Genomic DNA, 26,920 nt, shown 5'->3' with positions numbered 1-26,920 from the left:
TCCACAGATGCTGTCAGACCTGCTGAGTTTTTCCAGCATTTTCTGTTTTTGTTTCAGATTTCCAGCATCTGCAGTATTTTGCTTTTATCTGAATGATATAATAGTTTGATGGCTTCTTTAATAAACTGATTTTAATTATAGTTTGCAAATGTAGATTAACTCTCAAAAACGAAACTAGCATAATATTGACTTACACCAAGCTTTTATAAATCATTTTTTTCACCACATCTGCAATAACTTTTAAGAGAAAGTATATTCTGGGAATTGCGATACATTTTGAAATCTTATAACTGGAAAAATAAATATGCTTTCTACTGTCTAGCCATGCCCTTGTTTACAAATGTTATGGTTTTAAACTGCTGATTAGAAGCAGCTTGGGATAGACATTTTGTGTAGAATTTCTCTAACAGAGATCATGAAATGGGTAGCAGATTGCAAACAACATTTTAAATTCATGATGTGTTATTGGAGAGGAAATTCAGAGCGTCATGACTGCTCCCAGTCTCCCTCAGTCTAACATCCGAAAGTTTAAAACACAGAAACAACTGTTTCTTTTTTTCCAATGGTCCCCTCTTCTCTACTGAATGTGCCAATTTGTGCTAGAATACTATTTCACAAGCAGCATGCACTTTTTGGAAGCAATGTTAAACCGAGGCTCTGAGTGCTGTCTCAGGTGGATGTAAAAGATCCATGGCACTATTTCAAAGAAGAGCAGGGGAATTTTCACTCATGTCCTGGCTAATATTTATCCCTTAGTCAACATCACTGAAAACTGATTATCTAGTCATCATATTACTGTTGTGGAAGCTTGCTGTGTCCAAATTAGCTGCTGTGTTTTCCACATTACAACTGTGACTGCGCTTCAAAGGTACTTCGATGCCTCTAAGGTGCTTTGGGATGTCCTGAGGTCATGAAAGGTACTGAATAAATGTAAGCCTTTTTTCCTTCTTTCTCTTTTCTATGAGTAGTAATTCTTCATGTAAACGCAGCAGGCAGTGTGATGCAGACATTGAGTGAGGATACAAATACTTTCCACCAGGGGTCATTGATCAACAGTCACATTTGGCTGATTTTACACTCTTTCTAGTCCACAGCTACTGAGGCCATTTCTACTGTCCCAGCTTCTGAGCTCAGCTAGGTAAAGAATTGAATTTGGTCTGCATGAATCAATTCTGCATTGTGCTTTTGACAATTGGCACTGACATTGGAATACTATATGTATTAGCTTTAGTACGCTGGCTATTACTTTCAATTCAGATTACCACGCTGTCCGCAAAACTATTTAAAACAGGCTAATGACTTTCTTAGCACACTTAGGAATTTGATGTTAACTCATTAACAAATGAACTAAAAGTAGTCCACTTTGGAACATTGTGAATAGCCATTAGACTTTTTATAGCATTTAGCATTATGCAATATTCCAATGGAATACCATCCCTCAATCAAAGAAATTGGTAGTAATGGCAAACCTCAAACATTCTTAAAGGCCTCTTGACAATGGCTGCAAAAATTACACTCAGACTCTCTCTAAAAGACTTACTTTTACCTCTGTAATGTTGTTCATCTCGGACTCTGCCACAGCCCATCCGCTGCTAAAATCCTCATCCATGCTTTTGGTACCTCTGGACCTGACTAATGATCTCTTAGCTGGTCACCCATCCTACAGCCAAAAATTCATCTAAAAATCTGCTGCCTGTATTCTGACTCACACCAGAAATCCTATTCACTCATCACCTAAGTGCTAGTTGACCTGTTTTGGCACTTGGACAGGCAGTGCTTCGAATTTAAAATTCTCATCCTTGTTTTCAAATCCCACCGTAGCCTCACACCTCCTTACCTACAATCCTCCAAGCTATCTGCGCTTCTCCATTTCTGGCCTCTTGCACATCCCTGATTTAAATCGCTCCATTAGCAGCTGTCAGAACCCAAAGCCCTGGAGTTCCCTCCTTGAGCCACTCCGCCTCTCTAAATCTCTCCTCCTTTAGGATCCTCCTTAAAACCTACTGTTATGTTCCTTCTATCGGGTCACTTTGCTCAGCGAACACCAGTTGCACGTTTATCTACTGGTGAATGAGTTGGTAAACAAGGTACTACAGATGCAGAGACCAATGTAAGATGAAGCACATGCTGTTCATTAACACAAGTAACAGAGCACTAACTCAATGTGTGCTTCTCCAACCAGACCCTATTCTAAACTACTGATTAACATTGTAGCCAGTGCTACACAGCAATTCGGTAATACAGTCACATGGTCAATCTGCTCACATTCTCTTAAAGTCGTATTGCACCTTTTCGACCAAGCTTTTGGTTACCTGCCATAATGTCTTCTTCTTTGACTCAGTGTTAATTTTGGTCTGATTATGCTCCTGTGAAGCCACAGGAGATGTTTTACTACATTGCCCTTCAGGATGTTTTCTATCCCTATCAGACATGTATTGCCCTTATTGGTCACAACAAGCTTCGATTTAATAAACATAACTATTAATTTCGATTCTTTTCAGTGGAAGTGTTAATGAATGTTTCAAATTCAATTGAGTGACAACTAGTTTCTCTAACAGTTACATAACTAAAGATGGTTAGAAAATCCTTAGTCCTGCACTCTGCCAGGTTTTACCATTGTTCAATGTTTCCCATCAGACTCACTTCCTGTGTGACTGCCAGTGCCTGCTCCAACCACAATGTACCTGCCCTTTAAGAGTCACAGGTTAGCTTTAAGCATTTCAAGCTAGTATTAAGTGGTGCTAACCACTTACGAGATTGATCTCTGCTCAGACATCCAGCCAATCAACAAGGCATTTCACACGAGCTGAATGCTGAAATCTTTGAAATGAACAGGTTGCATGAAGTTGCTGGGCTGCTGCATTGAAATCAACAGCCGTGAGTTAATTGTGTTCTCTGTGTTTGATCTCCGGGCGTATCAAATTTAGCCCACTATGTTTTTGGCTTAGTGAGAATGTAGCATCAACAACTTAGTGCCATTTCAGTGTCTGACTGATTGGAAAACTTGAAGCCTGAGAAAAATGTTATTAAGACCAAATGTTAAAGCGGCAGATGTAGTTAAATCTGCTGGATTCAGGAACTACTTTTGAGTTCCCTGAAGCTTTGAAGTCTAGATGACTTTAGATTCAATTAGAGTCATATCTGAAATTCTGTGATGCATTTTTCCCTGGTAGGTTCATTGGTGATTCAATTCTGTGTCCCACCTCTGTGCTGTTGTAGTTGGAAACGTTGACATGTTAACCATAGTGGGGCCTGGCCTTTGCCAGATGGTTAGAAGAGCAGAGAGGTTGAAAGAAAGTTGAGTATGTGGCTCATAATTACGAGCTTTCTGTGATTGGTTTTGTTAGCTCTACCAGCATCAAAAGAACTGATGCAGACCAGTCACCTCATCTGATTTGTTTAATTCAAAATATGTCTGTAAAGGAAGATAATAAAGTAACATTTGGTAGTATGAAGATGAGAATGATTATTCAGAAATGATGGTGTCACCCTTGAAATAAAGGTGATTTGAAAGGTATGTAATTGCACATTTCACTCACACAAGCACTCCCAGATTGCATTTGAGTGTTAAAACTGACAAGGGCTTTTCTTTTCAGACTCAAATTGGTAACCTCAAAATCCTGACATTTAATTTTTCTGCCAATCTTTAAAAATAAATTTACTGTTCTGCATAGGACTATTAACCCAGTAAAGAAATACATGAGTCAAGTTTTGAGCATTGTTATGAAACATAAGACTAGGTTATTCATACAGCCGCATTCAATTGCTTTGTGCATATAAGTTGAGGCCTGAATGTGGGAATAAATCAATCTGAATCTTGAGTAGAACAGAATGCTTCCCTGTAGCCTGGTACTTCTTGATGCAGAAAGAGGGAGCTTCCCTGGCCCCCTCAGGATACTATTGATCAGAGCTTCAATCATTCTGCTTGCACCACAGGAAGAAGGCATTTGATTGGTCTGCTTGATGAGTACAAAGTGTCTTTGATGGTAAGTGAGATGAAAGTCCCAGGTGAATTGAAATCAATCTCCTTTGGAGTGCCCGACTGCTCATCCATAATGTACAGAGCCTCAGAAATGTTACACATGAGCATTAGGAATGTTGATTTGCAGGGTTGATCAATACTCTGAGCAATTTGCAGCCTGATGAGCTATTATCCAAGCTGCTAAAGATTTTATGGCACTTTCACCTATTTAATTTTCCTTCTATTTTAGGGCACTGATTGTCACTGTCTGTCAGGTCTTGCTTGTTTTCCATCAACTGTCTGCTTCTTACTTTACTACAATTCAACTTTATATTAACAAGTCTTTGTATGATGGATTGTGTTGTAATAACCTTTTGTACACTGCTATAACATCTCTGTATCCAATACAAATATATAAGGAATAGATTGTGATAAGTATTGAGCAGACAATACTTTCAATTAAGAATGTGCTGAGTGGAGCAGTCAGGTGGTTGGGTTATTTTCATTGAACTTTTAAACTGTATGCCAGACTTACCTACTTTGCATATGATGCAAGGGAGCAGCACTGAAATATAGAGGGCAAAATTCGATTACCCCCAAAAACAGGCCTAGAAATCATGATCTGGAATTAACCCCCACCCTTTCCTTCTAATACAGGCAACCAACAAACTTCGGGATGCCTGATTATTTAAATGATAGCTGCATGCATCTCTGCATTAAATGTGCTGTTGAGTGGCAGAACATTTCAGCAGGTGACCCAAGTTTGTTGTGAGGCTAGCATCACTTACCCAAAGCCAACCTGCATCTCCAAAAGGGGAAGAGGTGCTGGAAATGGTTAGGAAGGAGAGTCTTACCAGTAAGAAGAGTGGCAGCAGTACAGAGAGCAAGCTCTAAGGTTCTTAAGACGCATCACCGAAGGCCTTGCTGCAGGAGGTGGATGGGAGGAGGGATTTCCTTATCCATGGAGACCAAGAGGCCCTCCAGACAAAATCTGAACTGACATTGAAAGCAGATAACCACTTTGGCTAATGCAAGCCGCGTAGCCCCAAGGACCTGGATACAGTACTGCAAAAGGTTTAATGACCACAAACAAGAGGCTAAAGTTAGTGAATTAATTTTCAAATGTCATATTGCAGCAACTGTGCCACTAGGCTGACATTCCCCATCATTCACCTACAAATAATCCCTATGGATCAGAACACATACCAAAAATTCATATGCTCCACTTCACCCCCCACCCAGTTAGTACTGCTGCAAGCCAAACACTCACATCTCACAGCTTGCATACACTGCCAACTATTCAACCATGACACCACATCACCCAAGCACATCACACCATACTTACTGACACACTTGCCTCACTTGCAGGGCAAGGTGGCGCACAACTGGAGGCAGCAGAAGTTAACTGGAGGGAAACAGATGCACCTGCATGTCCTAACCCCCATGGAGGAGACAGTGATGGCCATTGTTGAGTCAATCATTGCTGAAACTATGGGCACCAAATAGAGGTCATGGACAATGATGGTATGCTCATACCTAAATCTTTTTACATCTCACTTTCCCCTCATACCAGAATCTCTTCTGATTTACAAGCTGCAGATGGTGTAAACATAAACCTCTTGGTTTCCCCTCCTAGCCCCACTACAACCCTAGCCTTGTGCCTTTATCATTTCAGATACCCAAGAACTGCCACCTGGCCGGCAGTGGGGAATCAGCAAGAGGTGAAAGGACAGGAAGACTAATAAAGAAGAAGTACTGTTACTTCGCCTCACATTCACAACCACCAGCTCAGATACTGAGACTGCAGGTGCATTAGAGGCGGGATCTATATGTGGTGAGGCACCAGGCATAAGTAGCCTGCGACCAGGGCTGGAGGTGGAATAGCACAGGTGCCAACATACAAAAATGGCAGTGTTGCACCCAGGTTCTTCTGCTGAAGACTCAGATGAGCACTTTGGGTGGTCTACAGAGAAGGCTGATGTACCCTGAAACACTTAGTACCTTGGGAAGCTGGTTAGACAGCCTGCGGTCAATGTCAAAGAGCATAGAGGAGTCTAGTATCAACTTGGCAAGGGCTTTGTGTAGAAATTGGGAGCGCATCCTTGCCAGTTTGGTGGAATGTGATATTAGTCTGTGATGCCGACACATCTAAAGCAGAGGAGGAAGCTGAAGCAGCTTGTAAGCAGCTGCCTGCTCCATGAGAACATTTCTGGACACATCCATGATTCAGCATCTATGGCTGATGTCTATTGCAGCAGAAGCTGAAGCCACTCATAGTTTGGGTGCTGCAGCTTGATGTCATGCAAGTTCCGAATGCTGTCATCATAGCTCTGGCTACCTGTGTTCAAAGCAGCTTGCAGAGGCACCTTACCGTCCAGCAATCCGCCCTCCAACACATTGATAGGATTGCTGAAGTGCTGCACCTTAGGAGTGGCAGTGGCTCCTTGGAGCAGGAACCTGCTGGTCTCTCTCTCTCGTGTTGGCATTGTGCATTCTGCCACCATTGCCACTCCATCAGTGCCCTTGCTGGTGCTTGTCAATCAGCCAGACCAGACTGCTGCTGTCCATGCCTAGGTGGTGCAATCTGAAGCTGGGCATTCTAGGCCTTGAGATGCTGAAGGTCATCTTGTAAGGCCATCTACAGTCCGCCCCATTGAAAGTCGGCAGCCTACCAACAGCCATGCCAGCAGTGAGGAAGAGCGCTAGCTCGGGCAAGAGCATTGAGAAGACAGGCACTAAGGAAATAGACAAGGGTGAGTTGGCGAATTTTGTATGAAACTTTGGATAGTTTAAATTTGGTATGGAATCTTTGTTTTGTGGTGGCTTTTATTTCAGTCTTGTGACCAAGAGGATACCGTGGTGGTCAGTAACAGCTGTGGGACTGTTGTTGAATGGGGAATTGGAGTTTAGTTGGTCAGATGAGCCAATCACAGACAGCCAGGCCAGAAAGGGGATGTGTTGGTTGCTTCCTTTTAAAATGAAATACGTGAACATTTAGAAATGCATGGGTTAATTGGTTAATAGAATGGGGAAGCTGGGGTTATTCTGCTTAGAGAAGAGAGATTCCCATGAGATTTGATAAAGGGGTGCAAAAGCATGAGGGCTGTAGGCAGGGAGAAATTGTTTGTATTAGCAGAAAGGTCAAGAACCAGAGAACACTGATTTAAGATGATTGGCAGAAGTACAACAGCTACATAAGGAAAGACTTCATAATGCAGCAAGTGATTGGGATTTGGAATACACTGCTGGGGGCAAATTTGTCACATCTTTCAAAAGGAAATTGGATAAGTACCTGAAGAGAAAAAAAAATTGCAGGCCTATGAAGAAAGGGCTAGGGAGTGGGACAAACTGAGTTACTCTGGCCAAGAGACAGCATGGGCACAATGGGCCAGATGGCCTCATTTTATGCTGTAACCATTGTATGATTCTGTGAGTGGAATTCCCTCAGCTGTGTGGCAGCAGGTTTGTGGGGAGGGTGTGAAAACAGGGGTTTGCTGTGTCGTGATGGCTCCCCAATGCATTCCTGATGCTGGAGAAGTTTCCCATGGCCGGGCTGGGAATACAATCAGCTGGCTGCTCCACTGTGATGGGCAGCCAATTAAGATGGTCAAGGCCCCAGTTAGGAGCAATTTTGCGGCCTCACCTTTGTTTTGCTGTCATCAGAGTGGCCTCCCACAGCCGCCTTGCTACAGGCCAGGTGGCCATCAGAGCCAGAGGCTTCATACCCCAGTGATGGCAGGCATAAAGGCCACCCCCATGGTCCAAGTGATTCCTTCGGAGGGCTTTCCTCTTCCTGACTGGCTTCACCCTCATAATTTTTGATTTGGAACCATGCTTCTGAGGGAGTCCCCATGTTGATGTGCTCTCTCGATCCCCAGCCTGCCTCAGTGGTACCCACCTCTCCAGGTGGGGCTGCTGAGGCTCCAGAGCTGCCAGCCCTGTGATTGGGTCTGGAGTATCGGGAGTCCATGGCGGTAAGCGCAGAAGTGGCCAAATACGAGGGCACTTCCTGGAAGGCTGTGCCACTGGTCTTGTTGTCGACAAGTGTAGCGCTGAGACTCCCATTTGGTCCTGACATTGGGGTCCCAAAGCCTGCGGGAATGAATTCTAATTAATGGTAGCTAACATGGATTTGTTAAAAGCAAATCATGTTTGCTAAAATGTAGCATTTTTTTTCTACGAACTAACTGATTGGATAAATAGAGGTCATGAGCTAGAAGTAGTATAATTAGCATTCGTTAAGATACCTCACAAGAAGCTTGTTACAAAAATTCTGGTGCATGTCATGAAAGGAATTGTAGGAGGAGTTAACAGACAAGGAACTCAAGGTTTGAGGTTATGGTTGTTGTTCAGATTGGAGAAGGGATGGATGTGGTGTATCCTAAGAGCCAGTGCTGGGTTCACCTTTGTTCTCTCTCTTTCCCACTCTATGTCTCCCCATACATATACACAAAATATTTAATTTCGAATTGGTGATAGGGAGCACAATATTGACATTTTCTGATAACTTGAGGGGAAGTTGACAAGCAGTGAGAAGGATCATAAAATATTTCAAGGGCACCAAACAATTTAATGGCAGGGACTGAGAGGTGACAAGTGCAGTGTAATGTGGAAAAGTATTCGATACTGAGCTTGGGAAGGAGAAACAGAATGAACATATACATAGGAACGGGAGTAGGCCAATCAGCCCCTCAAGCCTGATCAACCATACCATGAGATTATGGCTGATTTCTGACATCCCTGCACATACCTTCCTTTGCTTGATATCCATGACCCAACATCATGCCATTTACAAGTAGAAATATTTTCCTATCTCACTCCTGAAAGGTCTGGTTCTAATGTGTGTAGAGTAGCATAGTAGTTATGTTACTGGACTAGTAGTGGCCTGAACTTTTCTTCTATTTGATCATGAGATGTGGACATCTTTGGCAAGGCCAGTATTTATTGCCCATTCCTAATTGCCGTTAAGAAGTGGGTGATAAGCCTAACCTGCTTTTCTGCTGTGATGTTGCTTTCCTCAAATATTTCTTATTTCTCCATCTTATTTATTTTACATCTTTTAGTTTTCCCTTTACCTATGGTGCCTAATGCACAATTTCTAACTATTATTCTATTCATTTCCTTTTCATTTATTTTACAATTAATATTTACACTACTTTTTCCATCTTCCTCCATCCTTTAAGACACCCCTTAAAACCTAGAACAAGCTTTTGGTCACTGAGCTAGTTTATCTTTTTGTGGCTCAGTGTCGAATTATGTCTGATAATGCACCTGTGAAATCCCTGGAGATGCTTTACTACATTAAAGACACTATATGAATACAAGGTGTTGCTTTCTCATTGAGAATAGCTGAAGCAAAGACCATTGCATCTTTAGAGGGAAAAGCTAATAAAGATGTGTGTCATGTTTTCATAATGATATAAAAGCACCAATCACGCACAAGGGATTGTGTAAACATGTTGTGGGTTCATTTATTTAAACTAGGCACATGAGAACATCTATACATGGATAGAAAGCTTGAAGACATCAGCAGCAGAGCTTTGTCTGCTGTGCCCACAGGCCAAAGTGAAACTGAGGCTGGATCACATGACACACTTCCCCTCTAGTGATGGCATGCTGCTAGCCCTTAAAGGCATATTACAACAATGTGAAGGTGTCGAGAGAGAGCATGATAATGAGATTAGTTTTACTTTGCTGCAGCAAACACCTAGCCCAGACGTAATGGGCCAATTTGCCTTCCATTGATTTCAATAGATGGAAAATTAGACGGGCTCTATTGTTGCTGTGCGATCTTCGTAGCATAATTTTCCTTTGTACTCTTCGCTATTTCAGACAACTCTTTACATTCAGGTGCAATAAGAGGAAAATTTGCCTTATAGGGTCAGTGTTAGATATGCAATATAACTTAGTCCTATAACCATGGGCTGAATCTTCCGGTGTGGGGGCGTGCCTGACACGCTGACAGGTAAAATGATGCGTGATGATGTCGGGCGTGCATCCCGATGCCATCGCGCGTCATGTCAATATTTTGTTTGGCGGGCGCGTGCCGGAGGTGGCTGCGCACCCACTAAAATGTCAACAGCCTATTAAGGCCATGCCCATCCAACCTTAAGGCTGGCGGGCAGGCAAAGAGCCCAAGCGACCTTCGCCATTTTCAGGAAACCTCATCCACGGGCGGAATGAAGTTTCCTGAAGCTTTTATAAAATAAATAAATAAATTTTCCAAACTTCATGAACATGTCCCAAATCATGTGACACTGTCACACGAGGGGACATGTTTAAATAAATGATTACTTTATTCATTAAAACGTTTCATAATCCTTTTAATCTCCCTGAGGCAGCTCCGTGCCTCAGGGAGATTGCTGTGCTCTTTTGTCCGCATGCACGAAAAAGTGCAGGCACCGACTCTCCCTCCTCCCCCCACCTGCACAGGTAGCGCTGAGCGCTACTGGCTGCGTGTTACACTGGGTGGGCCTTAATTGGCCCGCCCGCGTAAAATGGCGGCACGCAGCTGGTGATTGGCTCCGTGCCTGCCCGCCATAGGAAAAATTCTCTCCCATGATATTCAAAGTTGAAACTGATTATGTTCTCAGTCATATGCAATTTGGCTGGAAGTTGAGTTTTCCAGTGAAGACTTCCCTCAGGTTGACTTTACTGGCCAGAGACTTGCAGGGTGTGTTCACCAGACATGAGCGTCTTCCGTGATATATAGAATCATAGAATGGTTACAGCACAGAAGGAGACCATTTGGCCTGTTGCATCTTTGCTGGCTCTCCCCAACAACAACAGAGCTAATTCTACTCCTCTGCCTTTTTTCTGTAGCCCTGCAAATGTTTAATCTTTGGGTTCTTATCCAATTCCCTTTCAAAAGTCACAACTGAATCTGCCTCCTCCATGTCCTCTGGCAATACATTTCCGAGCCTAACAATTTTCTGTGCAAGAGAAGTGTTTCCTTTTGATATTCACCTTATGCTTTCAAACAAAAGTGTTTGTGTTTTAGGGCATCTGGAGGTGGATCCCTGGTGGTTCACAAAGTCAACATGTTTTATCTATGATCACATTTTTTGTAACTTTTGTAAATGATGGAATCTGGAAAAATGCGTCCTTTTCTGTCTAACTTGATTGTAGACAGTATGATCCAGGGTCCAACTCTGGTTTAATGTATTCCTGAAAGTTTCATCATATGACCTTCCTCCAATTACCCCGCCCCCACGATCTCACCATTGGTCACCGCAACACATCTTTCCTCATGTGTGCTACCTTCCCGCACCAACTGGGAAGTGAACAGACTGTTTATTGCTGAATTGGGTGATTCTTGACTGTAAGACTAATAGCCATTTTTCCATCTCCAATAGTTTTATAACCTTTAGACAGAACTTTTCAAAGAAAATGGGAAAAAAAAATTATTTTCAAAATGCTGCTATGTTTTTTCTTCAGAATTGTTTATAGCAGCATCCTGGAGAATCTACAATGCTGGAGACCCCAGGACAATCCTAGAAGGTTGGCAATCTTCAATTAGACAGTCTAGTACAATGTTAGTTTGTGTCAGATGGCACCAGTAAATGATAGTGCATTTAAACTGCATTCCAAAATTACTCTAAATAAAATCTGTCAGCCTGTTCGGAACCATTTACAAAGCTTGTTAAACACAGCTGTTATTGCAGGAGCCTTGGCAGCACTTGATACTGAAAATCATTGAATTCCCTAATTTAAAAAAAATTAGTTTATGAAATTACAGATTGAATAGGTTGGGCTTCTTGTCTCTAGAAAACAGGACACTGATAGCAGTCTTTAAAATCATGGAAGAGTTATAGGGTAGACATAGAGAAGATGTTTCCAGTTTCAGACAAGATCAGAACTATGGGGCATAATTTTATTTTATTTGTTCGTGGGATGTGGGCATCGCTGGCTAGGCCAGCATTTATTTCCCACCCCCAATTACACTTGTTCAGAGGGTGGTTAAGAGTTGGTCACACTGGGGAGGTGATGGCATAATGTTATTGTCGCTGGACTAGTAACTTAGAGACCCAGGGTATTGCTCTGGGGACCTGGGTTTGAATCCTGCCACAGCAGATGGTGGAATTTGAATTCATAAATATCTGGAATTAAAAGTCCAATGATGACCATGAAACCATTGCTAATTGTTGTAAAAACTCATCTGGTTCACTAAAGTCCTTTAGAGAAAGGAAATCTACCATCCTTACCTAGTTTGGCCTACATGTGACTCTAGACCCACAGCAGTGTGGTTGACTCTTAAATGCCCTCTGGCAATTAGGGATGGGCAATAAATGCTAGCCTAACCAGTTAAACCCACATCCCATGAATTAAAAAAAAAACTGCTGTGGGTGTGAAGTCACATGTAGGCCAGACCAGGTAAGGACATTAGTGAACCAGATGGGTTTCTTGTGACAACAAGCAATTCGTGGTCATCGTTAGACTTTTAATTCCAAATGTTTTCACCATCTGCCATGGTGGGATTCAAATCCTGGTCCCCAGAGCATTATCCTGGGTCTCTGGAATACTGGTCCAGTGACACTACCACAATGCCACTGCCTCCCCTATAAGGTAGTCACTAATAAATACAATAAGGAATTCAGGAGAATCTTCTTTATTCAGTGAATGGTTAGAATGTGGAACTCAATACCTGAAGGAGTAGTTGAGGCAAATAACATAGCAGCATTTAAGAGAAAGCTGGATAAGCACATGCAGGAGAATGAAGTAGAATGATATGCTGATAAGGTTAGGTAAAGAAGGGTGGCAAAAGCTTGTGTGTAGTATAAACACTAGCGTGGACCTATTGAGCCGGGTGGCCTGGTTCTCTGATGTAAATAGAGGGGTGGTAGCTTTCTGTGTAAGGACCGCTATAAAGAATTAATAGGCACATGTGTGCAATAAAAACAGTAATCACTCCTATTTTTAAATATTTACTGTATAAATCGAAACACCATACACACCAAATGCTGCAAAGCTGTGCTACATAAGGAGATATTGGAGCAAATAACCAAAAGCTTAGGCCAAGAGGTAGGCTTTGATGAGCGTCTTGCAGGAAGAAAGAGAGGCAGAGAGGGTAAGGAGGAAATTCCAGAGTTTAGGGCCTCTGCAACTGAAGACATTAATTTCTTTAAAGATTCTCCTGCTCATTTGCTGTAATTTTGCCAACTTCCAGGGTTTTTTCAGTGCTTTGTTGAAGTTGCAGTAGATGAGCAGGAGAACCCTCGAGGAGATTTACCTTTATTGGATGCCTTTATTACATTGGAGGGTCCTGTGATTTTGTTTGGAAGTGTAACTTCTGTTCATCCCAGACAGGAAAACATTGAAGTCAACAGGACAACCTCCGATTGAATTTATGGGTCAGATTTTCACGCAGTCGCACTGACTCCAGAAGCCTTTAAAAATGGCGGGTGGGAACCGATTCTGGGATTTCCGCAATTCCGGCGCTGGCAATTTTCACCAGCACGGGATAAGAGTGTGGATAGCAAACCCTCACCCTGCACTCCTGACCTGGCCAGTTTCATTGTGGGATAAGCATCTCAAACTCCCTGTAGTTTCTGTGGAGTCTGGCCAGCTTCTCGAGGACTCATGGTACACGGCCCTTCAGAGAAGTCCTAGGACGGAAAGTAAATTGTGAAGAGGACGTAAGGAGGCTACAAAGGGACATATATAGGCTAAGTGAGTGGGTAAAGATCTGGCAAATGGAGTATAATGGGGCAAATCTGGAATTGTTCATTTTGGCAGGAAGAATAAAAACAAAATTTATTATCTAAATGGTGAGAGATTGCAGAGCACTGAGATTCAGAGGGATCTGGATATCCTAGTACATGAAGCACAAAAGGCTAGTATGCAGGTACAGCAGGTAATTAGGAAAGCTAATAGAATGTATCATTTATTGTGAGGTGAATTGATTACAAAAGTAGGAAGGTTATGCTTCAATTGTACAGGGCATTGGTGAGACCGCATCTGGAGTATTGTGTACAGTACTGGCCTTCTTATTTAAAGAAACATCTAAATGCATTAGAAGCAGTTCAGAGAAGGTTTACTAAATTAATACCAGGAATTGGCAGGTTGTCTAATGAGGAAAGGCGGGACAGGTTAGGCTTGTATCCACCGGAATTTAGAAGAGTAAGAGGTGAGTTAATTGAAACATATAAGATCCTGAGGGGTCTTAACAGGGTGGATGTGGAGAGGATGCTCCCTCTTGTGGGAGAATCTAGAACTAGGGGTCACTGTTTAAAAATAAAGGGTCGCTTATTTAAGACAGAGTTGAGGAGAAATTTTTTCAGTCAGAAGGCAGTGAATCTTTGGAACTCTCTTCCTCAAAACACGGTGGAAGCAAAGTCTTTGAACATTCTTAAGGCAGAGCTAGATATATTCTTGATTAACAAGGGGGGTGAAAGGCTATCGGGGGTAGACAGAAATGTGGGGTTGAGGTTATAATCAGCTGAGCCATGACCTTATTAAGTGGCGGCACAAGCTCAAGGGGCCTACTCCTGTTCCTAATTCATAGGTTTGTATGATTTTCCGGTGGGACCTGCTGTGGGAGATTCAGTGTCCTAGCTAAAAGTCCATTGACTTTCGCGGGGGGGATCCGGATGTTCCCAGTGGCGAGTGGAAGTGGAAAATCTGGCCCATAGTTTGGCTCAAGAACCTTTTGAAAGGAATGTTTAAAAGGCCTTGAAAATGTGCTTTCCATACCCTGTCATCCAGTATCCACTATACACAGCACCAATGATCCATATAATAACAATGGTAAATCTTGAAATTCTCATGAAAAAAAATGCCAATTCAAAAATCTGCTTTGAAAAAGTCTGTTGCCCTTGCAACCTTATAGAAATGTCAATCAGGCACTGTCATTTGTAGCTTCAAAAACACCTTTACAGATATTGAATAAAACCGATCAAAGAATTAATACCTTATTATAACCTCATTAAGATGTTAATCATCAAAGCTAATACTCCACTTGAGCCTGTACAAACAGAACCTTGTTGGGCTAACCATTAGTGAGTCTTGAAGCTCAGCCAAACATTCATAATGAGATTATCTGACAACTGTATATACAGAAACAGATAGCCAGACATCTCCAGGTAGTAATTCATCCTCCACCCAATAACCATACTTTACTCTCAGCCTTTCCTGCCTGTACTCCACCTTTCCTACCTCCTCATTGCCCTGCCACATCTTCCTATCCCTGTCCTGATCTGCTTTATATTCTTCGCTGCTCTGCCTTTTCCCACTTTGTCACCCAATGGTCTTCTCCATTCCCCAGTTCCAGTTTTACAACTGCCTGCTAACCTGCTTGATGTGAATATTGGATTTGGTCTTAATTCCTTGTCTGCAACACTGTGCATGATCTATTAGTTTGTGTTTGTGTATTGTTACAAACAGGGATGAGCGGGAGAACTGCTAAAACTCCTGTTCCCTTCCCTTACTTTCGTAATCAGTATGTTTTTTTCAAAAAAAGATGTATGTGCTTTTTAACTCCTGAGAACGTGGACAATTTTAATGACCAGCAGCAGCTTATTGTGGGTTTAAATAAAGAGGGTCATTTATTCACACATTCACCCCAAAAGTCCAACTCTACATCACTCTCACACACACACATACACACACACACATACATGTACCCTCGAGGAAAATACAGTTAAAGAGAATAGTGCACTTTTACACGTTATAAACAAAAGAATAATTCATCATTCATGTGATTGGCTTGTATTGAAAAAGGCATGTGTTTCAGGCCTAGTGAAGAAGGTGTTTTCACTCTTGAATAGTAGTCCAGGTGGATTCATTAGCTGGAGTCGAAAATCAGACTTGTTGCAGGATTCCCTGGAAGAAATGGATTTTCAGCAGGTCATGAAGTTAATTACTTGTACAAAAACAAAAATACCTCGAAAAACTCAGCAGGTCTGACAGCATCTGCAGAGAGGAATACAGTTGACATTTCGAGTCCGAATGACTCTTCATCAGAACTGAGGAAATAGAGAAATGAGGTGAAATATAAGCTGGTAGAGGGGGGTGGGATAGGTAGAGCCAAATAGAGGGCCAGAGATAGGTGGAGACAAAGAAGAGATTGCCAAAGATGTCATAGACAAAAGGACAAAGGGGTGTTGATGGTGGTGATATTATCTAAGGAATGTGCTAATGGGGACATTAAGGGTAGCAAGCAGGACAAGCTAGTGGCAGATGGCCCTAGTGGGGGTGGGGTGGGGGGAAGGGATCGAAATGGGCTAAAAGGTGGAGATAAAATGATAGATTTAAAAATTGGTGGGTAAATAAAAATATATTTAAAAAATATAAATTATTGGAAAAAGGGGGATCGGAAAGGGGGTGGGGATGGAGGAGAGAGTTCGTGATCTGAAATTGTTGAACTCAATATTAATTCCGGAAGGCTGTAAAGTGCCTAGTTGGAAGATGAGGTGCTGTTCCTCCAGTTTGCGTTGAGCTTCACTGGAACATTGCAGCAGACCAAGGATGGACATGTGGGCATGAGAGCAGGGTGGTGTGTTGAAGTGGCAAGCGACAGGGAGGTCTGGGTCATGCTTTTAGTCTGGTTACCAAGAAGTTGGTTTTCTGTACTGTGGTCTTGAAAAGGAACAGGCTTGTTGAACTTAAGATGATGCAGTCTTCAGTTCTTAAAGGTGTAGATGTTGTTACCCTTTATGCTGCTGTTGACTCTGCAATTGTTGTTTGGTGTTCTGCAGACAGCACTTTAGGCTTTTTTAAAAATAGGCGACCGACATGACTGACTTATCATGTGGTTCTTCACATCTCACTTCCAAAAATAGTGTTGTGCTTAAGTTAGTTAGCCATAACCTGGGTTTTTGTATGCAGACATTCACCCTGGAGGTCTGAGACAATCACTGTCTTTATTTCTGAAAAAGACCCATTCAGGTCAAGAAATTTCTTCCAGATGGTCTCATGATCTGGGTATTGACACTCCTTAGTCTGGAAGGTGTCCTTTTGTCCTTTCGAGACAGTTGAATCCACAGATTAAGTCAGGTGATTTTCGGTGACCATTCTTTTGCAGCTTTTAAATGTCCATTCTTGGAAAGAAAAGTTAGCTCCAGAAGATTCCAAACTGATTACAATTTATGTTTTAAAAGTTATGGATAGGACATTTCTCTACTGGGCAGGTTAGTATGTATGTGCACCAAAGAAATGCACTGGTGTGGGGAGGTTGATACTGGAGGAGTGTTTTACATGTCATTTGGAAGTTATTTTGCAGCTTTCCTTTAAAATGCGGTCATGGTAGAGTAAGGAAGTAATTCTGCATTAGACTCACAACCAGTTCAATGCTGAAAAGCTGCTCTACTGCATGAAATTGTAATTGCCTGTGCTACATCAATTCTTGGCCAGGATTAAACATTTCCTGGAGGTATCATAGAGTCATTTACAGCACTGAAACCATTCGACATCTGAATCACACTGGCCAAATGCAAGCTCTGCAGAAATGTGCAGTGTCCCATACAACAGAGTTTGCCATTTAGGGAAATATCCAAAAAGCAAAGGAATATTGTTGGACTGGGGTTGGGGAGGTGGGGAGGGGCGGGGGGTGGGGTGGTTTCAGAGGGCGGTGGGGTTTGGGGCTAGGGGTTTGGAGAAAGTGGATAACAATATGTATCTTAAAAAAGAAAAATGGAGCTGGCCTGTAATGATCTACACCATGGAACCAAGCCATTTCTGCTCCCTCGTCAACTAATTTAATTTCTGACAGCATTTACGTTCATATCACTTGTAGAAGCAGTCAGGCTCTAAAGGCTGCCATGCTGTTGCTCAGAAAGCCATGAAAGAAAGGAAGATTTATTCAGAAGCCTGGGGAGGCTGTAGAAAAATGATGTAGAGCTATTTAAAATCTCTTTATAAAGCCCAAGAACCTGAAAATTTTGTAGAAGGAATCTTGAATGAAGTAATTAGGATTTGCCATCTTGCTTTCCAACTTAAGAGAGGCTGACAATCGGTATCATATTAATAACATAATCAATCTTGTCAGAAGTTATTATTTGTGACATTGAGCTATCTCTGTAAAATTTCATGTGGCTATCTCCACTGAATTGATGCTGCTTCATTCCTGTGAAATACTTTTTGCTTGTTGAGATTGAGTCAGGAAATGTAGGTGTAGATTTTGATTGGTTTGCTAGCGCAAAATGGGTGATGGAAAATTTGTTGCACATTTTACATCTCTCCGCGTTTTTATTTTCATTGGCTTCTGTCTAAAAGTGGCAATTAAAAGAAAAATCTCATTTTGTGTGACTAAAAGGAAGTTGTTATGCTCACACTCAGCTCATGACCAATTTGGGGCACTGTGGGGTTATGAAATAAGTCACGGTGCCCTATGTAGTCATGAAAAAGTTTTACAATCTTAACTGGGGGAGGCAAACAAAGAGCAGGGCCCAGAAATATCAAAATCCTACTCTGTTTACACTGCTCTGCAGTTTCAAGCAGAAGTAGGAGTGGCATCTTACTGACTGACATCTGCAAACTTGGATAGACAATTCCCTATTCCTTCACCCAACCCAATTGTAGAGTGAAGGGTTGAAGTCCCAGTATGGATCCCTAAGATACACCATTTGTCACATTCTGCTAAACAGATAGCAAACCCTTAATCCACACCCCCGGTATCTATCTACCAACCTATTTCACATGACTACCTCCAATTTCCTGTGCCTTAATTTTTGCTAATTTGCTAGGTTCTTGTGCAGACCATTGTCAAATGCCTTCTGGAAGTCCATGCGAACAATACCAAAGGCACGCCCCATCCACCATGCTAAAAATTTCAACTGGAGTAGTGAATGATTTATCCGTCACAATTACATACTTCACTAATTAAATTTTGGATGAAGTTTGTGAACAAGACCTCCAAAACACCTCCCTCACTGGGATAACACTTAATGTAAAGGTAAGCACTGCACTGAACCTTGGGCTGGATTTATGTGCAGCCTGCCGGAGCGGGCGAGGTGGCAGGTGGGGTCACATAATCGTGGGGTGGCCACGCATCCAATTCCTACCGGCGGGGAAACTTAGCCCATTAAGTCAGTGGTGGGATAGGACTGATGCAGGAACCTGCCTACTGGCCAATTAGGCTCATTAATAAGCCATTTAAAAGTAATTATCCCTGAGCCCACTCAGATTTAGTGGTGGCTCAGGGATTCACCCAAACTTGTGCAGGTTTCCTGTGCCTCCTGAAGGCTGCCCAGCAAACCCTGTCAGGCTTGACAGTGGCCTCCTGGGGGAGGGACCCTCTTTCAAAGGCACTTAATGCCCAATTGAAGAACCCAGTATTGGGAAGGGGGGCTTTGTGTGAGTTAGGATACAGGTTACAGAGTTGTTGATGATCTTAAGTTCATAGAAGGTGGAAACTGGGCGGGCAGTCAGAAAGAATGTGTTGGAATAGTCAGGCTTTGAGATAACAAAGGCATGGATGAGGGTTTCAACAGCAGATGAGCTGAGGTGGAGCAGACTTGAATAATGAAATAGGTGGTTTAGTGATGGTGTGGATATGTGCTCAGAAATTATCTCGGGGTCATATATACCACAAAGGTTGCAAAGAGTCTGGCTGCAGCCTCAGACAATTGACAGGGAGAAGGGTGGAGTTAGTGACTAGGGCACAACATTTGTGCTGGAGACTGAAGACAATTGCTTCGCTCTTTCTAACATTTCCTTGGAGAAGATTTCTGCTCATCGAACATTGGGGCCAGGATTTTACAGACCTGTGGCCCCATCCACCAGGCAAAATGTCAGGAGCAACCATGCCTATGTCAGTTATGGAAGTCCCAACTGAATTTTACGTTGATCAGGCAACTAATTACCTGCAATCAAGGCTTTCACCTCCTTAAGGGAGGAGGTCCTATCCCCAAGAGCTGCTGGCCGGTGGCTCGTAAAGAGCAGCTGGCCCCAGTGCAACCTCCCTGGAGAAGGCCTTGAAATGGAGGTAAGTCAGGTCAGGGTCTCCAGGGCCAATCGGGCAAGCCCTGCGAGGGGGAGGGTCTAGGTTGTGAGTGCAGGAGGTCTTTCGACTGGAGTAGCCCTTGACCCAGGGAGATCCTCTGTGAGCTCCACCTAGCCTGCAAAGGAGGCTGCCAAGGTTTACCAGGGTATCCCACCGTGGCAGCTTGTGGAATTCAAATTCAATTAATAAAATCTGGAATTGAAAGCTAGTCTCAGTAATGGTGACCACGAAACTATCATTGATTGTTGTAAAAACCCTTCTGGTTTACTAATGTCCTTGAGGGAAGGGAGCCTTTTGTCCTTAGCTGGTCTGGCCTACATGCGACTCTAGACTCACAAAAATGTGGTTGACTCTTAACTGCCCTCTGAAATGGCCTAGCAAGCCATTCAGTTCAATGGAGTTAGGGTTGGGCAACAATTGGTGGCCTTGCCAACGATGCCCAAATCCAACGAAAGAATTTTTTTAAATGTGGGAAAGTAAAATACCAGCGATGGTGGAAGAAGCTTTTAAGTGGCCCTTACTTGGCCACATAAGAGCCGCAATTGGCCTAATGGCGAGCAGGCCATCCGCCATCTTCCCCGCTGCTGGTAAAATGTAGGCACTCCACTGATTTACCCTCTCCCCACCCCAAACCCCATCTCCCAGCATGTTCCCTGGGACCATGTGAAACCCTGACCTGAATGTCAGCCAAGATATCAGCCAATTTAGAGAAAGTGGAGGGGTCAAAAGAGGTAGTGGTGGTAGAGCTGGGTGTTATTAGTGTACATGTGGAGAATGATACCCTGTTTACAGATGACATCAGTGAGGGGCAACATGTAGTTGAGAAATAGGAGGGAACCAAGGATAGATCCTTGAGGGGCGTGAGATGTGATGCTGCAGGAGTGGAAAGAGAAACAATTACAGGTGATTATCTGGCCACAACATAACATTTAACAATGTTAAATAATATTTTAATTTTTTTTTACATACATGATCGGGCCAAAATACATGGGCAGGATTTTCCTTCTGGGGGCGGGAAGCGGAAATCATGAATGTCTAGGTCCCAATCCTGCCCTCGGAGTGGGGTGAAACAGTCACTGTTTGAGATTTTGCAAAGGGTGCTTCTGGAGACACTCACTCTCTCACTAACATTTTTAAACTTCAAATAGAAAACAGATTCAGTAGCCAGGCACCACTGTGGGAGAGAATCCCCTGCGGCCTTTAGCTGTACCCACGCCCAGGCAGACAGGCAGGCGGGGACTGCAGGCCTGCTTTAAGCGTAGCCCCCCCCACCCTTAGTCTGCCACTGGGTGCCCGCCTCCAGGCAGTTAAACAGTCCCCTGTTGGGTTGGAAAATTGGAGGCTGACTGGAAAATCCCAATTGGCATCCATTATGTGTGGTTTACAAGGCTCTGAATGAGCCTGATTGGCTACCTGACTTGTGGGAGCAGGTTGCCCTGATGGTCCTGAACCTGCCTTGGCAAAAATGGCTGGTGCCAGGAAAACTGACATAACAGCCATTGCCAGTATTTTTAGGTCCCGTTCCCGTTTGTTCCCGCCCTTGCTGGGGCATAAAAACTCAGCCTCTCTACTAAACCTACTGGGAAAACTGTGAAGTCACTTACCAAGTTCGACTTTTGACTTTAACTTTAGTGTTTTCAACATGATTTACACTAAAGTGGGACATGTCCAGGTGTATGTGGTGGTCTGTATGGGATACGCAGATACCAGGGGCAGAATTTTCTGCCTGTCGGGCGGGCGATGCAGGAGCGGGCACGGACCCGATTGGCGCCCCCCCAATCGGGCCTGCGCCGCCATTTTACGTGGGCGGGCCAATTAAGGCCCGCACAGCGTGACACGCACCCGGAAGTGCTGATCGCTCCCTGTGCAGGCAGGGTGGGGTGGTGTTCCCTGAGTCAGGAGTGCGCTCTTTCGCGCATGCACGGGAAAGAGCGCAGAAATCTCCCGGAGGCACAGAGGTACCTCAGGGAGATAAGTTTTAAGGTTAAACAGTTCAATAAAGCGGTGAAAATTTTTTATGACATGTCCCCTCAAGTGAAACTGTCACATGAGCTGGAACATGTACAGTAATTTTAATAAAAATTTTTGTGAAAATTTAAAATCATTCATGAAACCCCATCCCGCCCGTGGATGAGGTTCCATGATAAACGCGAAGGCCGTGTGGGCTCTTCGTCTGCCCGCCACCTTAAAGTTGGACGGGCAGCTCAGGTAATTGCTTAAGTAGCTTTTTAAATGGCCTGACTCGGCTGCACGCCTGCCAAACTGAAAATCTAAATGATGCACGGTGACATTGGGACGCATGCACGATGTCACCCCGCGTCATTTTAATGCCTCAGCGAGTGAGCCCTGTCCCCGCTCGCCGAGCCGAAGATTCTGCCCCAGGTTACATAGAAATTATTTGAGCGTTCCTGATTCTGGATAAGACATGCATACGCCTCTATGATATAAAAAGTTAGTGGGCTGAAGTTGCTGCCCATGGCTAGGCAGGAAAACTAGAGAAAGGTTATATTTCTAAGTCAAAGGAAAGGGGGGTGTCAGAAGTTCAGGAACTGAGGAATCGAGAGGGAGGAAACTGGAGCAGGAATGATTTCTTACAAGTTGATTTTGTTGGGCAATCAGTGTGTGCGTGCCGTCTGAAGGATCATTGACGTCTAGTGTCGGCAGGCTAGGAACAGATGTCTTCAGGATCACAATCTAACTGACCATACTCTAGAGCTTTACTGGAAGGAATCCAGGAAATCTTGTATTTTTCAGCTGTTCACAGTAACCATGAAAGCAATTAGGGATTGTTCCACATTCAGCCTATGAGAATGTACCATTCTCTTGGATTTGGCAATCTTCCAGAGCATGTTCACCCAGATGATCACATTGTTAACTCTGACTGGCACTACTTGAATGATACACACTGTTCGGTAGTGTAGAACAGTAAATCAAATAATCAGCCCATACTAGGGTCAAGTGGGAATATTTAGCAGGAGTCTTAGGAACCATCAGAGTTTGTTTAGCTTAATGTAATGGGTTTAGCTTTTCTTGTGTCTGATGCTCAATATGGTAGGATTCTCGGATCTGTCCAGGAGGTTGGAATTGCTAGATTCTCTACAAAACCTTCCAACATGTATGTGGTACTACACTTATTTTGCTTGGTGTGGTTATGTTGGGCTGTGTTAAGTATGTACAGAATTTTAGTGGCTCATTTGTGTGTTGTTTGCTATGGAGGTTGTATAGATTTCAGACTATGTTAATCTTCAGAGTAGGTTATTTTTCACATCTCTTTTACAAGCCTGAAGCTTGCTGGTAAAATGGAATAACATATTCTGGGACAATGATTGTGTTGAGATGGCAGATACATGTAGCAGTACTTCAAAGAAATTGTATCCCTCCCATCATATTAACATTATGTCCCATGTTTGTGACTTGGGCTCTAGAATGCAAGGGATACTAGAACTTGTTGTGAAGAGAAGCAGGCTATGATCAAGAGAGGCAGACAACTCAGATTCATTCTATTTTCTTATTTTGTTCATGGGATGTGGGCATCACTGACTAGGCCAGCATTTATTATCCATGCCTAATTGCCCTTGTTCAGAGGGCATTTTTAAGAGTCAACCACATTGCTGTAGTCACATGTAGGCCAGACCAGATAAGGACAGCAGATTTCCTTCCCTAAAAGGCATTAGTGAACCAGATGGGTTTTTATGACAATCAGCAATGGTTTCACAGTCATCATTAGACTTTTAGCTCTAGATATTTATTGAATTCAAATCTGCCATGGTGGGATTCAAATCCAAGTCCCCAGAACATTACCCTGGGTCTCTGAATTACCAGTCCAGTGACAATACCACTATGCCGCCGCCTCCCCCATTCTAGTGATCTACTGGGACATGAACTCACTGCATTATTGTACAGATCCTCTCTTACAAATTATGTAGAATGTGATTTTGAAAGCTGCACCTGTAAAATTGACTTTGAAAATTAATTTTATACATTCCTCGAGGAACATAGGCTGGAATTTTCTACTCCTGTTGGTGGCGGCATGTTTGGCAGCGTGAGTGGACAATCTGGTAAGACGGCTAAAAATCGGTTTTATGTCTCGGTGAAACCAGTTTGCGATCGTCCATTCCACCCATCAGTGGCAGGCCGTGTTTCCCAGCGCCGCACATCAGGGACCAAATTTCAATGCTTTAGCATCTCATTATAAGCCCTGCTCACCGGAATCATCCCCCCCATGCTAGATCATCCGGGCACGTCGCCGTGTTTTACAACTGTACATAAGCGACGTGCACATACTTTGCTCGGGACTTCGCGGCTTGTTTGCCCACTTTGCTTTGGACAGCACTCGCGGTCATCAGTGCCAGGCTTTGCAAGCAGCACCACATCACCTTTTAAAGGGAATTACAATCAGGTCTCTACCTACCAGACCAGCCATAAGGTGGGAGTGGCTTTTCAACAGCTGCAGGGCTAGGGCTTGCTTGTGGAAGGGGAAGAAGTGGCCTCAGGCAAGGGAAGAGGCTGCAGGACGAGGGCTGTACTGGGAAAGGGGGGTATCCCAGGGTGTGTGTGGGGCACATGTTGATCTGTGCAAGTGGCCTCAAGTAGTGAGGGTTGAGGAGGCAGTCTCCAAAGGGGATGAGGCCAGATGGAGATTTGAGGGCGTGTGAGAGAGACTGAGTGGTGGTGTCCCTTGAGCTGGCAGTGAGTGAGAGGCCAGTGAATGTGTGATGGCCTTGTGAGTGTGTGAGTTTAGAGTGATGAGATGGTTGCCTTACCCTGGCAGCACGGATAAGATCCTTCATCCTGTTTTTTCACTGGATGGCCAACCTCTTCTGTGCTTCTTTGGCACTGACCACCACTGCCAGCGCCCCTCAAGGTGAGATTTCTGGATCTCCTGTGGCCAGAGCAGGGGTTGAGGACATCCCGGCGGGTCTCCAAGAAGCATTCCAGCTGACGGGTCACTGAACTCTTCTTGGCTTTCAGGGCCACGTCTTCACTGGAACAGTCCTGGGCTGGAAGCATTGAGAGTTGTGTGCGTTTAGATATGGCACCCGGAGTGAGGAAACAGTGATGTAACGGCGTGGCGGGCGATTCATAGGCCACCCGCCAGCGAGATGATGTATTTCCTATGGCTACATAATTAATGAGGCGGGAAGCAGACGATAGGGCGCAAAAACCCGCCATTGCGGCCGGTGGGTAAAACATCGCTCTTCATGTCCGCTACCGTACTTAGTGCAATTCTGGGATGTTTCTGCCCATAAATGTTTATTTTGATCACAAGTCTAACCTTCCTGCAGAATAATTTCCAAGCTGTTGATTGACATCTTTTACCAATCCGGTGATTATTGCAGCTGAATGTGAAGAACTGTTATCTTATTTTATAAGAAATCAGCTTTATATAAACCTTGGGTATTTTCAAGAAACACTGGGAAGTATGACTTTTTATGTAAAACCAATCCCCCTACGATCAAACATCCAGCCCCAGCAGCAGTTTCTCCTTGGGGGCTATTTCAGAATATGGAGTGTTTTATGACAACTGGTGACTGGTGCTAAGTTGATTATAACATTCAAAAAGGTTACGGAGGGAATAGTAGAAAGATTGAATGTGGCTATGGAGGGAACATGGAACTATGTAAAATCGGTCCCTGCGAGAGGTGTAAGCTCAGCACTCACAAGCACATGCAACTATCTGCCCAATGTAAGTAGTTCTCTTCGCTCATGCCTGTCTTCTACCTCCATGAGAGTGACAAATTCCTAAAGGAATGCCCATTCTATTTGTGACCCTGGATTTTTAATTTGGCGCCTGGATCATTTCTGCCTCCAGACCACAGTGATACGACGTGATTTTAAAATGCAAAGAGTCAAATTGGCTTGGAGGTGAGTTTTCAGTCCCCAATTAGCAAGGAGTGGCCCGAAGGTGGAACCTAGTAATGGAGGGCCCTTTGAAAAGGTAAACGGCAGCCAAGGCTGGACTTGCTGTTGACTGAAACTGTTATGCAGGAGGGAGTTCAGATGGCCAGTGCTGGCATGAGCAGGTGGATCCACATTTTTTGGATTCTCCCTTGAGGCTTTAACGGATGTGTCTGACAGGAGGGATGATTTGCTGAAGAAATCCTCTGAGAGACACAGAGGGCGTGATGGAGGTGGTCATGGAGGTTAGTAGCTAGGAAGTCACTAGGAGGATGTGAGTGTAGCGCAGAAAGCACGTCAATGATTGATAAGGTCTGGAAAGGTGAGTGGCAAGTGACAGCCGGGTGGCAGGTCTCTAACTCTGCATGTACCAGCATGCACATGAGCTGAGCAGATTGACTGCCCATAGTTCTCTTTTACTTTGTCAGATCAAGTGGCCATTTGCATCAGTGAGACTTCAGCAACCCTCACACATGGAGCGGAATTTTGCAGGGGGCATCATGAAGGAATGAAACATCTCATGTGAATGTAATGCTGGAATGAATGAGGGAGGGCAGCCTTCTCAAAAATCTGCCTCGCTTCATCCTGTAGGAGGAGAGAGTGCATAATTCCAAAGAGATACCTTGAACAGGTGCTGGGGTGCCTCAGCTCCATACGCTGACACCGATGGAGGCAGTGCTGGAAATCGCAAAGATGTCACTGCATCAAGCTGTGGGCATCAAGAGCAGGGTCATTTGATAGCTCAATCTTCAAGTGAAGGGCATGGAAGAGATGCCTGCCTACTGTGCATGGGAGCCATACAATCACTGCCATCTTTTGAGGCATCTGCTGAGTAGCCCGAGTTCTCTCATACATCTTGTGTCTCCCACAGGGCCTGCAGTGGAAGGGGAGAAAAATGTCCCATCACAGTTGTCGCCAGCCTCTTCAGTGGGGAGAGTTGTCCCTGAGGTAGCACCGTCACATCATTCCGATGCACATTCCACCAATGCCAGCACACTTGCCTCGGTTGGGCCTCAGTGTAGCTTAGAAGGGGATCACTGGGTGAACCACACCTCATGAGTGAACATGATGAGGAGGGTGAGGCCGGCTCAGCTATGGCCAGAGGACGGACACAGCCATGC

The 26,920-nt window shown here is 43.9% G+C and overlaps 1 protein-coding gene across 2 annotated transcripts in view; it reads left to right on the top strand.

The window, feature by feature from the left end:
- The window catches only part of slc35f1 (solute carrier family 35 member F1), a 435,718-nt gene that overhangs the window by 122,898 nt on the left and 285,900 nt on the right, over nucleotides 1-26,920 (top strand). Inside the window, exon 2 of one of the 2 annotated variants that reach the window (XM_078542204.1) lies at nucleotides 11,399-11,461. The exons of the other annotated variant lie outside the window; for it this stretch is intronic. Within the exon in view, the coding sequence (XP_078398330.1) occupies nucleotides 11,399-11,461 (63 nt within the window). The remainder of the gene's footprint in view (nucleotides 1-11,398; nucleotides 11,462-26,920) is intronic. 2 annotated transcript variants of the gene reach the window in all.

This window comes from Cetorhinus maximus, chromosome 5 (genome assembly GCF_964194155.1).
Source record: "Cetorhinus maximus chromosome 5, sCetMax3.hap1.1, whole genome shotgun sequence".
In the NCBI taxonomy this organism is placed as follows: domain Eukaryota; kingdom Metazoa; phylum Chordata; class Chondrichthyes; order Lamniformes; family Cetorhinidae; genus Cetorhinus; species Cetorhinus maximus.
The sequence above is the reverse complement of the archived record's forward strand: the minus strand, read 5'-3'. Positions and strand labels throughout refer to the sequence as shown.